Source organism: Xiphophorus maculatus, chromosome 5 (genome assembly GCF_002775205.1).
Source record: "Xiphophorus maculatus strain JP 163 A chromosome 5, X_maculatus-5.0-male, whole genome shotgun sequence".
Taxonomy (NCBI): Eukaryota; Metazoa; Chordata; class Actinopteri; order Cyprinodontiformes; family Poeciliidae; genus Xiphophorus; species Xiphophorus maculatus.
The window spans coordinates 11,952,802-11,967,174 of NC_036447.1; the positions used below are offsets into that span (position 1 = coordinate 11,952,802).

Here is a 14,373-nt window from a genome sequence, read left to right on the forward strand (position 1 = left end):
TTTCATCTGAACCCAGACCAGCAAGTCGCACCCACTTAGATCCCCCCATAGTTATCCTCATATTTACTTCCAATGTGATTTGATATTTTTAAAAACTTTCTTCACATCATCCCCTATTACTAGAATTCAGAGTGCTTATGCACTACTCAGTCACAGATGAAAAGCTACGAAGGAGGAGCAGGAGAAGAGAGGAAAATGAAGATAAGAGAAGAAGAAGACTGGATGAGTGCATGCTTGAGGGTGATGGTGGCAGTTGAATGTCAAATGATGCTCTGAGGCCTTTTTTTCTGGCTCACTTTTACATCAGTAAGCAATGATATTACAGCTATTTAAATCACACAGCATGGTGATTACATTACTGCAGTCGGAGACAGACTGTTCAGACAGATAAGATTCCACAAAGTTTGTCCTTTACTATATGACTTTGTCAAATTCTTGATTAGTGTTAAAGGAATAGTCTGGACATTTTGAAGTAAGGTTCTGTGAAAGTGTTATTGACTGTTAATATCTTACCTACAGCAGATAACTCTCTTGGCATCTTCATTTAGTATAAATCCAGATTAGTTGGTCCAAGGGGCTGCATGCAGCTAGCCACTAGTTCAAGAGGTGACTTCAAACAACTCCAATCTCAAAGCTCTCAGAGATTTATGTGAACACATTTAATAAACTTTTAAAGGTTTGCCACATTCCTATTGAGTGGTGATATAGACATAAACTGATGTTTATTTATACAGGAACCGGAAGTATATGGCTGTAGGTCTGTAATTTTTTTTTTTATTGCCATGTGACTTTTGACAAACAATCTTTGATTAACCGTCTGAATTTTTTAGGACATCAAATAAATATCACTTAACGGAAAGTTACATTTAGGGTATGACACTTTACATATTTTGGGAACAAAACATTTCTATTTCTTTATTTTTAAACAGCTTATTCATGAAATGCCAGAGATAATGCAGAGTGTCATATGTAGCTTGCCATAGAAATGTATTCTTCTGTATAAAAAATGATCTGTTTGCATGATAAGCTCCCTTGAGAAAACATTTGTTGTTAATTGGTATTATATAAACTAACTGAATTAAACTGAAGAAAAGAGCTCCCGTTTCGCAACTTTAAATATGGCTCCACAAGGTCAAACATCCTAACAATTTACTGTCTTACAAAAAGCACATTCAGCGCTTTGAAAAATTATGTAGTTAACGTAACACTTTTGTGAAACTTATATCAGCTACAGTCTGGCTGGCATGACTTGCAGTAAAATAAACAACTAACTCGGGCCTCTGTCTTGGTGTGTCGCTCAGGAGGAGCATGGCAGATGTCACAGTCAGACCGCAGGGAGTGTCCCATCAGACCGTCAGTTCCCAAAACCACACACACAAAAAAACTTTGTAAAAGTCCACTTGAGGTCATTACAATGCCACCAGAATACGCTAGGGTTAAAAGCTTGTGGGGATGTTATCTCTAAAGACCATGGAAGGGTTAATAATATTAACTTCATTAGTTAATTAGCTTCCTCAGTGAGTTAGTGAAAACAACTAATTCACAAGCTAAAAATCTGCTTTCTAGGTTGTTGATTTGAACTACAGAAAAAATATGATATTGTGTTTATTAAGTATTTTCAGTTATAGCTACTGTTCAGACTAACTTAAGACACCTTGCTTTAATTTCTGTTTTAATACATAAATGGTTCATGTTGTTTTAATCTAACATGATTAGATTACACAAATATACACACAGATTTGACTACACTGGTATCTATTAAAGAAGGAATAAATTAAAATGGGAACCCTAAAACTCTAGACAAGTACATAACATGCAATTTCGCACATCGTAATTATTATTTTGTTATTATTATTATTATTATTAGTTTTTTGTTTTGTTATAATGACACTATAAAACTGTGGTGCTTTTATGCTAAAAATCCTGCACCATCCTTTTAAGTGCAGCAGCTCTGTCCAGCAGTTTGTCTTTCATACCTAGTTTTAACTTATATAATTCCTGCAACCCATCTCCGCCAATTATTTTTTTCCCCAAATGCACCGCATAAATATTGTTACATAAATACTCATCAAAATGTAGGCTACTGCATGAACTTCAAACAAGAATATGCCTTTTTTTGGTGGGCTGCGGGGAGGGTAAAAATCATCTCCACATTCTTCTTTTTTTTGTGTTGTTAATCTTCCCTTCCAGCTAATCCAGTGGGAAGATCCTCCATGATTATCTCTCCCCCTCTATTCATAATCAGCCCCAAACCGCCTGTCATTTTTGCACCTCCCTTCCTTCTTCCTCACTTGCGCCTCCGTCTTCCCTTACACTTTTTAAGCTCATCCCCCGCCACATTCCCCGTCCTCTTTTCTTTTCCTAACAAGCCTTTTAGATGAGAGTGAGTGACAAGAATAAATTATTTGACGCAATTTAGAGATTCTACTGCAACTGTAAGTGATATTATTGTGTGAGATTGTGACTGAGGCACGGTACAAGGCAGACAGATAAATAGTGTTATTATTAGAAGCAAAACAGTGATTTTGAAGGGATAACACAGCGGTAACAGCCCGCGTGTGTGATAACGATAATGAACAAGTGTGTTTCTAAGGAGGAGGATTGTCATGACATGGATGTTTTAATTAGATTAGACCCAGCATGTTTCGATACCCCGCCGATCAGGGAATAGTGCATGTGGAGTGTTTGCTTGCACCTACAATACCTTACAAAAAAGTATTCACACCCCTGGAATTATTTTCACGTTACAACTGCCAACTTTGTTTTACATTTATATTACAAGCTAACACTATGTAAAGCATACCCTTAAAGGTACATGGTTTCAGCCTTTTCTTTACAAATAAAATTCTAATTTGAAAAGTGTGGCATCCATTTGTCTTCAGGCCCGTGAATCAATAATTTGCAGAACCATGTTTTTCATTCCTGTGGGGTCCATGTCTTCTAGCTGTGCGCTTCTTACTGTCTTTGCATAATAGTTCAATAAGACTGTGAATAGCAACGTAAAGGTCTTGCCACTACACACACGTATACATATTTTTTCATATCAGTTACATTGACTTTTATTTTGAGGTGTCAGGGTAAAGCTTTTCTTTGTAGCTGTGGCTGTATGTTTTTACCCTGATTTAAAGTGAATTGTTGCACCATTATACATTTTTTTGCTATCTTTTAGAGGTTTCATATTTTAAAAATTAACCTTTATGTAGTTTTATGCATCTTCCGCTCAACTCAAATCACCTTATCTGTTCTTTTTAAAGAACAGCTTTCTCACTTCCTGATGCTGCCACCGTCATTTATTATAGTGGAGATCACGAGCTTAGGATTTTTTTGTTTGTTTGTTTTAGTCATAAAAGTATATTTGGCTTTAATCAAACCAGAGTATCTTCTTCCAAATATTCTCAATTCCCAAGTTATTTCAGAATTGTATGTGCATGTGCAAAGAGTAGAAGACTATGCATCTTTTTTCCTTCCCTTTTACAATTTTGCATTGTTTTATGTTGATCTGTCACATAAAATCACAAAAAAATATGTCCAGAAATACTTTTGCATTGCACCGTATTGTAGGTGGTTTGGTTCGGTGAAAATGTGAGTTACAGACACATCACCTGTGTGTCTTTCTTTCTCTGTGCATCACTGTCTGTATTTATGTCTGCCTCCATTTTCTCTCCTCTGCACCTCGGTATCTCTTTCCTCTGAGCCCCATCTATTAAACTCAGCAAAACATTATAGTCTTTTTCCATCTGTCTCCACTCCAGTCCTCTCCTTTCAACGCATCCTCTCATTTCCCATCTCATCCATTCTGCTTCTCTGACTGCTCTCTCCTCTTTTTTTTTATTTCCAACCTCCCCCCAGCACTTCTTACCCGTTTTTAGCTTCTCATCCAGGCTCTCTTGTTTTTTTATCTGACTTGTCGCCATGTTGTTTACTCGATCTGAGGGGGCTGTTTTCACCATAAAAAGCAGCAGGCTAAATCACCAAATCACTCAGAAGCACAAGATAGCAATACACCAAAGGTATAATTAGTCCTTAATTAGAAACTTTATCTAACACTTTACACGGTTGTAATCAGGAATGTGCTAACGAACTAGAATTGTGAAATTAGATGCCGACAATTCAAAAGAGGCAGGGTAATCTACCTCAATGTGTCAGACCAGTTGCTTGGAGACACGGCTTTAGTTTGAAGTATAAAAATTTCTCATTATTTCTCTTTAAAGAATGTCAGCATTTTTTTTTATTTAGTTCTTTAGAAAAAGTTGGGAACTCCTCGAGGATTCAAGCCTGTGTTCTACTTTGAAGCACTTTGTGAGAAAACATGCTTGCTACAAGAGTCTGTAAAGCAAAGATGATGTCATGTGTAAAGCAATGATTTGACATTAAGGTGTGTTTGCTTTTTTTTTTTTTTTCAGAGCTGGAGGTAGCCAGACTCAGCACGGATGGAAACCTTGCGGATCTGACGTTTCCTCAGTCAGAGCAACATGGAAACGCCATCCAGCTATCAGCCAGCACTCTGAAGCAGCACGGCAGAAATGGTAGAAGACAAGTTTCATGGACTCTCTTTCACTAATACTTGCTAGGGCATCTGTGGCCCTTCTCAACCTCTGCTTAACTGAAGATCATTTATTTTCTTTTGTAAACACATTCACTGTTTACCACAAATGTTTAAAAGTGCATGCTTGGTTTTTTCTTGTTTTTTGAGGAAAAAAAGTCAATACGCTTTAGTTCTATGCCCTATGTTCATTTGTGAAGGGAAGAAGAGTTTTCTAAATCAACCTAGTGTGATTGTCTTTATTTGATGTTAAAATTTGAGGACTGAAACAGGAAATATGCTTGGAAATATTTTTCACAGCACTAATAAGTAACCCCCCATAAACCAGCATGTTATGGTTAATTTAGCATATGAGGCAGAAGATTTTTTTTTTTTTACATATGTTGAGAGCATCTTGTCCATCTCTTCTCTCACAGGTGAGATCAGGATGGCTTTTGTGCTGTACAGGAACTTAGGTTCTTACCTGCCGACGGAGAACGCCAGCGTCAGACTGAGCAGCGAGGCGGTCTATCCAAATTACTCCGTTATCGTGAACTCCCCGGTCATCACAGCGTCGATTAACAAGGAGAGCAATAAGGTGTACCTTTCTGAGCCCGTCGTGTTCACTGTCCAACACCTGCAGGTAAGTGGGGGCTTTATCAGCAGAATTAAAAAAAAAAAACGGTATCAGAAGAGAACAAGCCTGGAAGGACTGTCAGATCAAATATACTTCCCTGCAGTTGTTTTGCACAAAGAGAAAGAAAAGTTTTTTTTCTTTCCTTCACCTGGTTGTCTCAGCAGGAACACTGCATTTCATATTTCTGACCCATGGATTTTCATCACTAAAGGTTTTAATATTTTTTTTAAGATAACTGCTACCTGAATAAAAATTGGTCATTTATTCAAGGTTGGCTACTTCAAAATGTTTTTTTTTTTTGTTTATTTGTTTTTTTTTTTTGCTGTAAATAGTTTATATTTTCAGCCCCACAAGTTTTCAAGAAACTCACAGGAAGCTCATTGAAAAATTATCACAATCACAAACACACTTCCTGTGTGTTTTCAGTAAATTTTATACTTCCTTTAAAAAAAAAAAGCAATTTCATGTAAAAGAACTTGAATGCCCTGCCTCTGTAACATGCTTCATACACCCAACCCTCCTTTATGATCATTAATGTCTGCTGATCAGGTGCTTCTAGCAGTTCCCAAGATGAGGCTGAAGTGAAAAGGGGATCAGACTTTTCCTGTGGCAGCACCAAAGCTATAAAACCAGCTGTCTTCAGACATTAAATCCTCTTCATCTCCTGGTGTTTTTTAAACACCAGGAGATTTTTCCTCTATTTCCTCTATAGCTTGTAACTCTAATTGAGATTATTAATTTGTCTTTTAGATGTTTTATATTGTTTGTGGTCTTTTTATATTTTCCTTATTGAAACAGTGTGCTCATTTTATCTTCATTTACACTAAGGCCTGTAATTATCAATCTTTCTTAGATAATAAAATCATGCAAAAGGTGTATCCGTTTTGAACAACCAAAAATGATTTATTTTCATTTACATTTTACAGCCAAAAAATAGATTTTAGCTATATTTACGCTTCTCAATGATCAGTGGAAAAATCTTTACTGTCATTACATAAATCAGACACAATTTCAATGTTTCCACTGGTTTGTCGACAGTTTATCTAAAGTGAAGAGCAACGAGTCTGCTTGCCATCATCCTAATCTTTATATCCCTTCATCAGATTGAAGTCACTTCTCTGGCTGAATTGAATTGGATTGGAATAAATTTACCAGCTGACCAGCAGTGCACAGCCACATGTTTATGATTCCACAAGCTTGAGAATCGTCCGGTCAGTTCGACTTTGTCTGGCATCTCAATAAAATTCAACAGCATGGGAGGAAAATTTGAACAGTTTTACAGATGTGAATTTTTAACATTTCTGTAATTCATCCATTGTGTTTCTTTGTTTTAACAAATTTGTTATTTTTCTTTCAAATTAAGAGCCATTACTCATAAATTATTCCCTCAAAAAGACGTCATAGAAGAGCAGAATGAAAAACATGTTGATCATCCTCATGTTTGTGCCCCCATCTCAAACTCAAATTGTGAGTGAGACACTCACATTTTATATCTTGAAAAAGTTTTGACACTGAAATGTACTGTAGATGTTTATACAGTAGGAAACTTGGAAATTTCTATGAAACCTCATTCTTAATTTACCACAGTCAACTATCATTGTACGCAAGTGTTACTGAAACTTTATTTATAGGCTTTTATTTCCATGTATTTCTTCACACCTTGCAGAGATTATCACATCAGTGATATCCCTCAAACAAATTAGAAAATAGTAACATGATGCTTGAATACAGTTGGGGGAACAAGCTAGCTGTGCATTATTATTAGGACCTATTTGGAGCGTGAGCATGATGACTATGCAGTGCCATCTCAAACTTGTTCTTTTTATTATTATTTTCAGAACTTACGCACTCTGTGTGTGTGTGTGTGTGTATATATAAATCTATATATATATATATATATATATATATATATATATATATAGGTGTTATGAATCTGCTCGGTGAAGTGATAAGAGGAGCTAGGGAGTGCGTTGCAAGTGTCTGCGGTGGCTTCAGATGCCTTTGTGTTCACTGACTGCAATTATTTTTACTGCAAGGATTTCACCAGCAAAAACTTTATGAAGGATCCAATCATCTTTGGAAATTTTTGCAAAGTTTTTAAAAGTGGATGTAGTGATACTCTTTGCTTCAATAATATCACCCCTCTGAATTCTCCCCCAGACTAGACAATCTTATATGCAAAATAGCTTTATGGGTATGAATTCAACAGAGGATGGGACAAACGTCAGTTAGATATTTCATTCATTTATGTATTTAAGCTATAGTATGTCCTTTATATTTTGTCCTCTATAGCGTAACCTAGAAGAGCATTAACCAGAGAAGAGATAAAGGCTCTGGAGGAGCAGCATGGAGAAAGAAGCTTGAAAGGAGCATTATTACAACTAATAATGGTTCTCGCATAATTGTCACATTGCGTAAACCCAGTCAGGTAACCTGCTTCCTCTAATGTAACCAGCAAATAAGATGTGTCTACTCAATGAAGGAGAGTTGCAAATTTCTCAAGAATTACTCATGCAAAAAGTGCAATACTGACCTTATTTAACTGAGGTAAAACGACATATTTAAAAATGGCTTTTAAAAAGACTTCTCACCCCTGATGTCACCCTGGACAAGTGCTCTGTTGCCCATATCAAAAAACCCAACAGATTGTTTGAAGAAAGATGTAAAAATTCCATTTTTCCCACAGCTAGAGATCACAATAAATTATGTGGAAGTATGTTGTCAGATGAAACCAATATGGAAAATGTTTGCACATGACTGAACCTTTAATTCTGTAGTGAAACATGAACTTGTCAGTATAAAGTTATACAAAGTGTATGTTTTGGGCTAATTTTAAAAAGAATTGGTGGAAATAACTTTGCTCTTTAGCTATGAATCAGATGCTACTATTACACCTGACCCCTTCCCCGTCCCTCCCCACACACACACACACACACACACCTGCTGTGGGGCAATAAAAGCTGTTTCTAATGCTTGAATGAGTATTAGTCTATACGTTTTTAGGTTCTTTTGTTTCACTCCAACTGTGTTTGACACTCTCTGGATGAGAAAAGAAGATTCTTCCGATCTAACAGACTGAAGTCCATATTGTCTCAATGACGATGGTCTGCACCAGGGTTTCATTATGTGCTTCTCATTCAACAAGCAAATGTGTATCCAGTTGGTGACCCAGCTTGTTGGCAGCAGCAGACTCCTCACTTGCTCTTTCTGAGAGCAACTTTACAGGCCTAACAAACACATCGACAGTTTACACAACACAAGCCGCTCCTGCACCGCAGAACGGCACACAATGATAGCGGATGCAGGGCTGTCACCTCCTGCCATGGCACTCTGTTTATTTGTTGCTGCACTTTTGCATTCTGTCTCTTCTGTTTGTTGTCATGTTGCTGTGTGCGTGTGACGTGCTGTGTAATTCCTCCTTCAGTTTCTTCCACCGCGTTCTCACACTCTCCAGCCATTTAAATACACAGATTTCAAATAAATATTAATGTCACATAAACAAGTTTAACTTGGTCAGTCCACAGAATGGTTTTCAAAAGTATAATCTTCAAAATGTTTTTTGTTTTTTTGTTTTTTTACCATTGTGGTCATTGGTTGGTTTTGGTAAGCAGTGGTTTAAACCTCAGACCCCTAACATGGAGGCATTTTTCCCTCTGTTGTTGATCTCTGAGCGTTGACCTTAACTGAGAAGAAACATGGCTGCTTTAGAAATGCTTCTGGGGTCTTTTGTGTGATTTGGCACACCAGGCACTTGTGACAAGGTTCAACATTGTTTCATATTTTCTACGTTTGTATAAAATTGCTTTCATTGTGTTTTGCATTAAGCCTTGGTAATGGCTTCGTAACCTTTTCCAGAGAGATAAAAGACTTAGACTTTATTACTTTAGATCAGAGAGTGATGTATTTCTTTTTAAAACCTTTTAGCGTTCTTCATGTTGTCACAGATTCTGTTTGAGTGATTTCTTGCTTCTACGGGTCTGGCAATAATTATTGCTGGGTGTGGCTAGTCTAACAAAAGAAAAGAAAACGCAGAAGAAATCAGCAAGAAGGGAATATTTTTCATCATAGCGTTGTACTATTTTCCTGGCCATGCTGCACCACCCCCACCTCTCTCGCCTTCTTGTTGTCTGTCTTTGGATTTCTCTTTATCACAATCTCTATTTATTTTTTTTCTTCAGCAGTCAGAGAAGAATTTCAATCCCAACTGCTCTTTCTGGAGCTACTCCAAGCGCACCATGACGGGATTCTGGTCTACGCAGGACTGCCGACTGCTCGCCACCAACCGCACACACACCAGCTGCTCCTGCACCCACCTCACCAGTTTTGCAGTACTCATGGCTCAAGTAGAAGTCAAGGTATGTATGCTCTTTAGTTTTTTTCTTTTGCTTCGCCAGCTTGTTACGGCAGAGGGGAGGGTACTGAGAGGTCAGTTATTCATCATTTCATAATGAACAGCTGGCCAGCTGGTTAAAAGGTTGTGAAGAACAAAGGAGGAGAAGACACAGGCCACATGTGTTTTGCAGATTGGATCTCTTCAGTGCTTGAGTGTCGGTCGGTCTTGGCAGAGAATATTTTTAAAATTGATTTGTTAAGCCTGTTGATGACATTTTACTGACAAAATATTATGTAATACTGACAATAGGATCTCAGAGTTCTGGTTTAGTACAGGAGACCCGGAACAAAGCTCCAGATCGCATTTTGCTGTAAAAGTGATATTTGATTAGAAGATGAGAGCATTTATTTGGATATCTGTGAGCCGTAGTGGGTGTTGGATTAAAGCATTACTGTCCCGTCCTGTCTGGAATAAGCACTTTTCATCTTCTTCTTTTGTTACAATAAGGTTGTGCTTCTTTTCACGCAGCTTTGGATCAAGTGCGACACTGGTTCTGTCCCCATGGGGACGCGGATGTGTGTTACATCTAAAGAGGTCATGGTCAGAGCTGGCTTGGCAGGCCTTTGTGAACACTGTGTGAGGTTTTGAGCAGTAGATCCATCACTGCAATGTTACGGTGAACATTGCTCCGCCTGCCAGCTTGCAGGACACTGATGGATAGAGCTAGCACACCTGTGCAGCGCGGCGTAACGCTGCGGCCCTGAACGCTCAGCGACACGCAGCCAGAACCAGATCAGCCATGGCTGGTGGTGGCGCTCTGTCAGTGCGTGTCTGGTCTTACAGGAACATGACCCGCGTGTGTTTCCAGTAAACCAAGGTTAAACATAGTTATACTGGCTGTGTGTTTACATGTTATTAAATTATCCCCCCCTGGCTTCTCTTGTTTTGCTTTTGCTCACAGAAAGCAGACAGCATGCACGACATGCTCCTGGACGTCATCACGTGGGTCGGGATCCTGTTGTCGCTCGTTTGCCTGCTGATCTGCATCTTCACATTCTGCTTCTTCAGAGGCCTGCAGAGCGACCGCAACACCATCCATAAGAACCTCTGCATCAGCCTGTTCATTGCTGAATCACTGTTTCTAGTCGGGATCAACAAGGCCGATCAGCCAGTAAGAAGTTTGTTCTTATTATTATGCGTGTGGACATCCATATTATTTGTTTGGCCAAAGGCTCAGGAACTCTGTTTTTTAACAAGAACATAAAAAAGGAAAATGAAAAAGTAAACTTTATATTCTGCTTAAAGGTTCAAATTATGTCTTTTTATTCTTTCCACTGGTCTGATATACTGCTTTGCCCACAGTTATTGGTACCCCTGGTAAAGATGTTTAAAAAGGTTTCATATAAATACATTATTGGCAGCGTCATAGTGTCAGACTAAAAATTAGGAAAAATCCAGCATGTAATTTAAAGGTGTTGATTCATTTGGAAAAAATTTATCTTAAGAATTAATTATTTCATTGACCAATCAATAACAATCCAATTGAAAGTAAATGTAATAGATACATTTTTTGATATATATTTTTTTACTTTACTTTTAAGGTTGGTCAGAATATTTAGGAACTTCTAATTAATAATCAAGAATTTTCCTGTGTGTCATAAAATTTAACAGTAGCCCATTTATTTTAGTTATTGGCCACTATATAGTACAAAAATCCTTATTTGGGGGGTAAAATAGCCTCCAAACCTTACAGTGATAGCAACAACCATCAAACCATTAAACAGTATCTACATGCAAATCAGGTGCTTGGGATTGATGCCATGTAAAAGGCTTTTCTGACCTACAATCACAACGTTATTTGAAGTTTGCTGGGATCTAAACTGTAGCAGTGAGTTCTGATAAGATGGAACTAAAACTAAACTCTTTGTCAACAGAAAAAGAATGATGTAAATTTGTGATACTGTGGGTCTTTTGTTTTACCAAGGTCTTGAGAACCTTGTTAGATTGCATGACAACATAAATTATTTTAATTCTTAAAATGTGTCGCATTTGGGACTTTTGGCAGAAAAATATGAATCCAGATGAACACAGTTCACCAGACACACAATCTTCCTACATCCTATTGAAGATCTGTGTTTTGAGCTGAATAGAAGAAATCGCGAGAGAGGGGCCAAAACTCTGAATATGCCAAGAGGAATGGCAATAGACATAATTGTATAGTGACCTCTATCGTCTCAGTGCATTTGAGCAAGATTAAAATGTGAAAAGATTGTCAGTTGATAAGTAGTGTTCCTACAGATGTGTTTTACTCTGAAGTGCCATTGACATAAACTGCCATTGACAGTGACGTCAACAGATCTGACTGGCACTGTAACATTGTTTTCATAATAGATATGAACACATTTTGTAGATCTCCTGAGTATCAAATAATCATAAACAAACATTTCTCAGGGTGACTTCATTTTCTCTCATTACCAACTGATGGACTTATTGCAGTGGTTCTTCCCCAAAATCCCTTGTTTTCATTTTAAAGAAAACATAATGACAGATTGGTTGTACAACAATTTCCAGCTAATTCATAAAAGCATTGAGGACCTGGATAGAGTTAAACTGTTGTGCTTTACACGGCAAGCTAATTCACCCATGATAAATATGTGCAGGCCGAGGGCTTTAATTTGCCTGTTTGAAATCCATTCCCAGCAATCACAGAAATGATTTACAACACATAGTGCTCTTTACACAGACCTGCCTCATAATCTATTAAAGCCTATGTGCTGGCTTAGGTGATGTCATTGCTGTGTTTCAGTCTTCATTTGTCACCTTCTCCCTCAGGCTGAAGGAGCTGCAGTCTCGTTCTCTCTTACTGCATTATCCTGTTAACTGTGCAGACAACATTAAATAAACCATTTCCCAAAACAAAGAGCCACTCGCTGCACATTTTTGTAAATGTGACCCCACGACTGTCCGTTTATTCCAGAGCAGCACCGTACTTAAAGTGAGTTCGCAGTACATGCGTCACTGCTGAAGAGCAGATTAAGCCTGTATGAAACACAAGGTGAAATAAAAGTGCACTTTAAAAAAAAAATACTTTCTTTTTCTCAGGTGTTGATTGTTAATATTTGTCAGTGGACCCTGAAAAGTTTATTCTTTGCAAGTAGTTACAGTCAAGGACTACTGAGATTGAGCAAAGCCAAACTTAAGTTTGCAATGGAGATGCTACCAAAACAAAACATCATATTGCTATTGAATTTTTTTTATTATTGTGTATTTTTAGTAGATAAGTCTGTAATGCTATTAAATCTTCATATGATGATCATATGGTAATATTTTCACAACTCCTCTTCTATGGGATCAGGTCTGATATTAAACATTACTTGATAACATTTCAATAACACTGGAATTCATCTTGAATGTAATGCAAAAGTTCATTTATTATAAAATGAGCTTTGCATTTATATGAAAATTAATCCTTCACACTTGACCTTTCTATATCAAAACAGTGGGAAGCAGTTCTATTTTGTAGAGTTTTAAAAGGCTTTTTCTTAATGTTATTTCTGACAGTGGTCATTCTCATGATGAATTAGTTATTGCCCAAATGGACACACTGATAGGGTGTTTATCTGTAATTATAATGTCTGTGTCAGTTACTGGTTCCTCTAACAGCATAATCCACACAGATATATATATATATATATATATATATATATATATATATATATATATATATATATATAACCAAAACAGTTATGAGGCTGTCATTATTGAATTTTGTATTTAAACTTTTTTTTAAATCAATTTTCTTAATATGATATAAGTTGTGTGCATGTTTGCATTGCAACAAAATGTTATTGCTTTTGCAGCCCAGCCTTAGATCAGCATAGCTTCTCTCTAGGTTCGCTGAATTTGTCCCATAATGCAAACATGAATGTGCTCCTAATTCTATCAGTTTAAGGCCTCTGTTTTGACTTCTTATATCTTTCAGTACTGATTTTATTGGATTATTTTATTACTTTTATTAATCTTATTCAAAACCATTTTTCTGACATGCTTTTGACTTAGGTGCATGTCAGACCCCTTAGGTCAGAAGATGCAGATATTTTGTTCTGTTTTATAAAGTAAAGGAAACAAAGGTGTGTTCATGATTAGGTGTTTTATATGTTTCTATTGTTAAAAAAACACCTTGTTTTACATTTAACCCTTTTCCTTATGAAAAGTGCTGAACATGTATGCTGATTTGATTATACACCAAACTGAACTGAACTCTTCACCTTCAGTAAAGCAATTCAAGCTGCATATTAAGCCAACTACAGAGTATTCAAACTGAAATTACTCAAGTTTGGATATTGACAAGCCTTCTTGTGCTTTATTGCTTCAGTTCAAAGTCGCTGACTCACTTTGCTGCAATTTTGTTTCTCTTTTGTGCCCATATTTGTCATTGACTAAAAGTCAGTGCTGCCAACCCAGCTCACATCCTTTTTTGTCAGTTCCTGATGAAAAAGCTTTGCTACCTTTGTCTGGAATGTGGTCAATCAGCACAGGCTGCAGCTGTGAATGCACATGTCTCTTGTATCTTCTCACTTATCCTCTTAAGTTGTAGACAGCGAGTGAAGTGTGAAAGCATGCTCAACCAATCAATGTATCTGTCCTGAAGTGATTTTGAGTCTTTGGCCTGAAATGTGCTGTTATGGTATGGGATATGTTTGTAAGGTGTGGTAACCCCAGTCTTCTTTAGAAGTTACATATTTAAAAAAAGAGCTCAACATCCCCTCTTGGAACCTGATGATGGCTGTACCATGTTTTAGGAATGCTCACTTTCAGCAGTGGCCAGAGCAGGTGGGAAGGTCAATGGATCTAAATCGTTGAAGAAAGTTGACGAAAGGC

The 14,373-nt window shown here is 37.3% G+C and overlaps 1 protein-coding gene across 7 annotated transcripts in view; it reads left to right on the forward strand.

Annotated features, from left to right (window-relative positions):
- LOC102235489 (adhesion G protein-coupled receptor L3-like) overlaps positions 1-14,373 on the forward strand; it is a 162,981-nt gene that overhangs the window by 122,391 nt on the left and 26,217 nt on the right. For 6 of the 7 annotated variants that reach the window (XM_014471006.2, XM_023333514.1, XM_023333515.1 and 3 more), the window contains exons 13-16: positions 4,404-4,526; positions 4,960-5,165; positions 9,338-9,514; positions 10,454-10,663. In XM_014471006.2, the coding sequence (XP_014326492.1) occupies positions 4,404-4,526; positions 4,960-5,165; positions 9,338-9,514; positions 10,454-10,663 (716 nt within the window). The remainder of the gene's footprint in view (positions 1-4,403; positions 4,527-4,959; positions 5,166-9,337; positions 9,515-10,453; positions 10,664-14,373) is intronic. The other variant, XM_023333512.1, reaches the window with a different exon arrangement.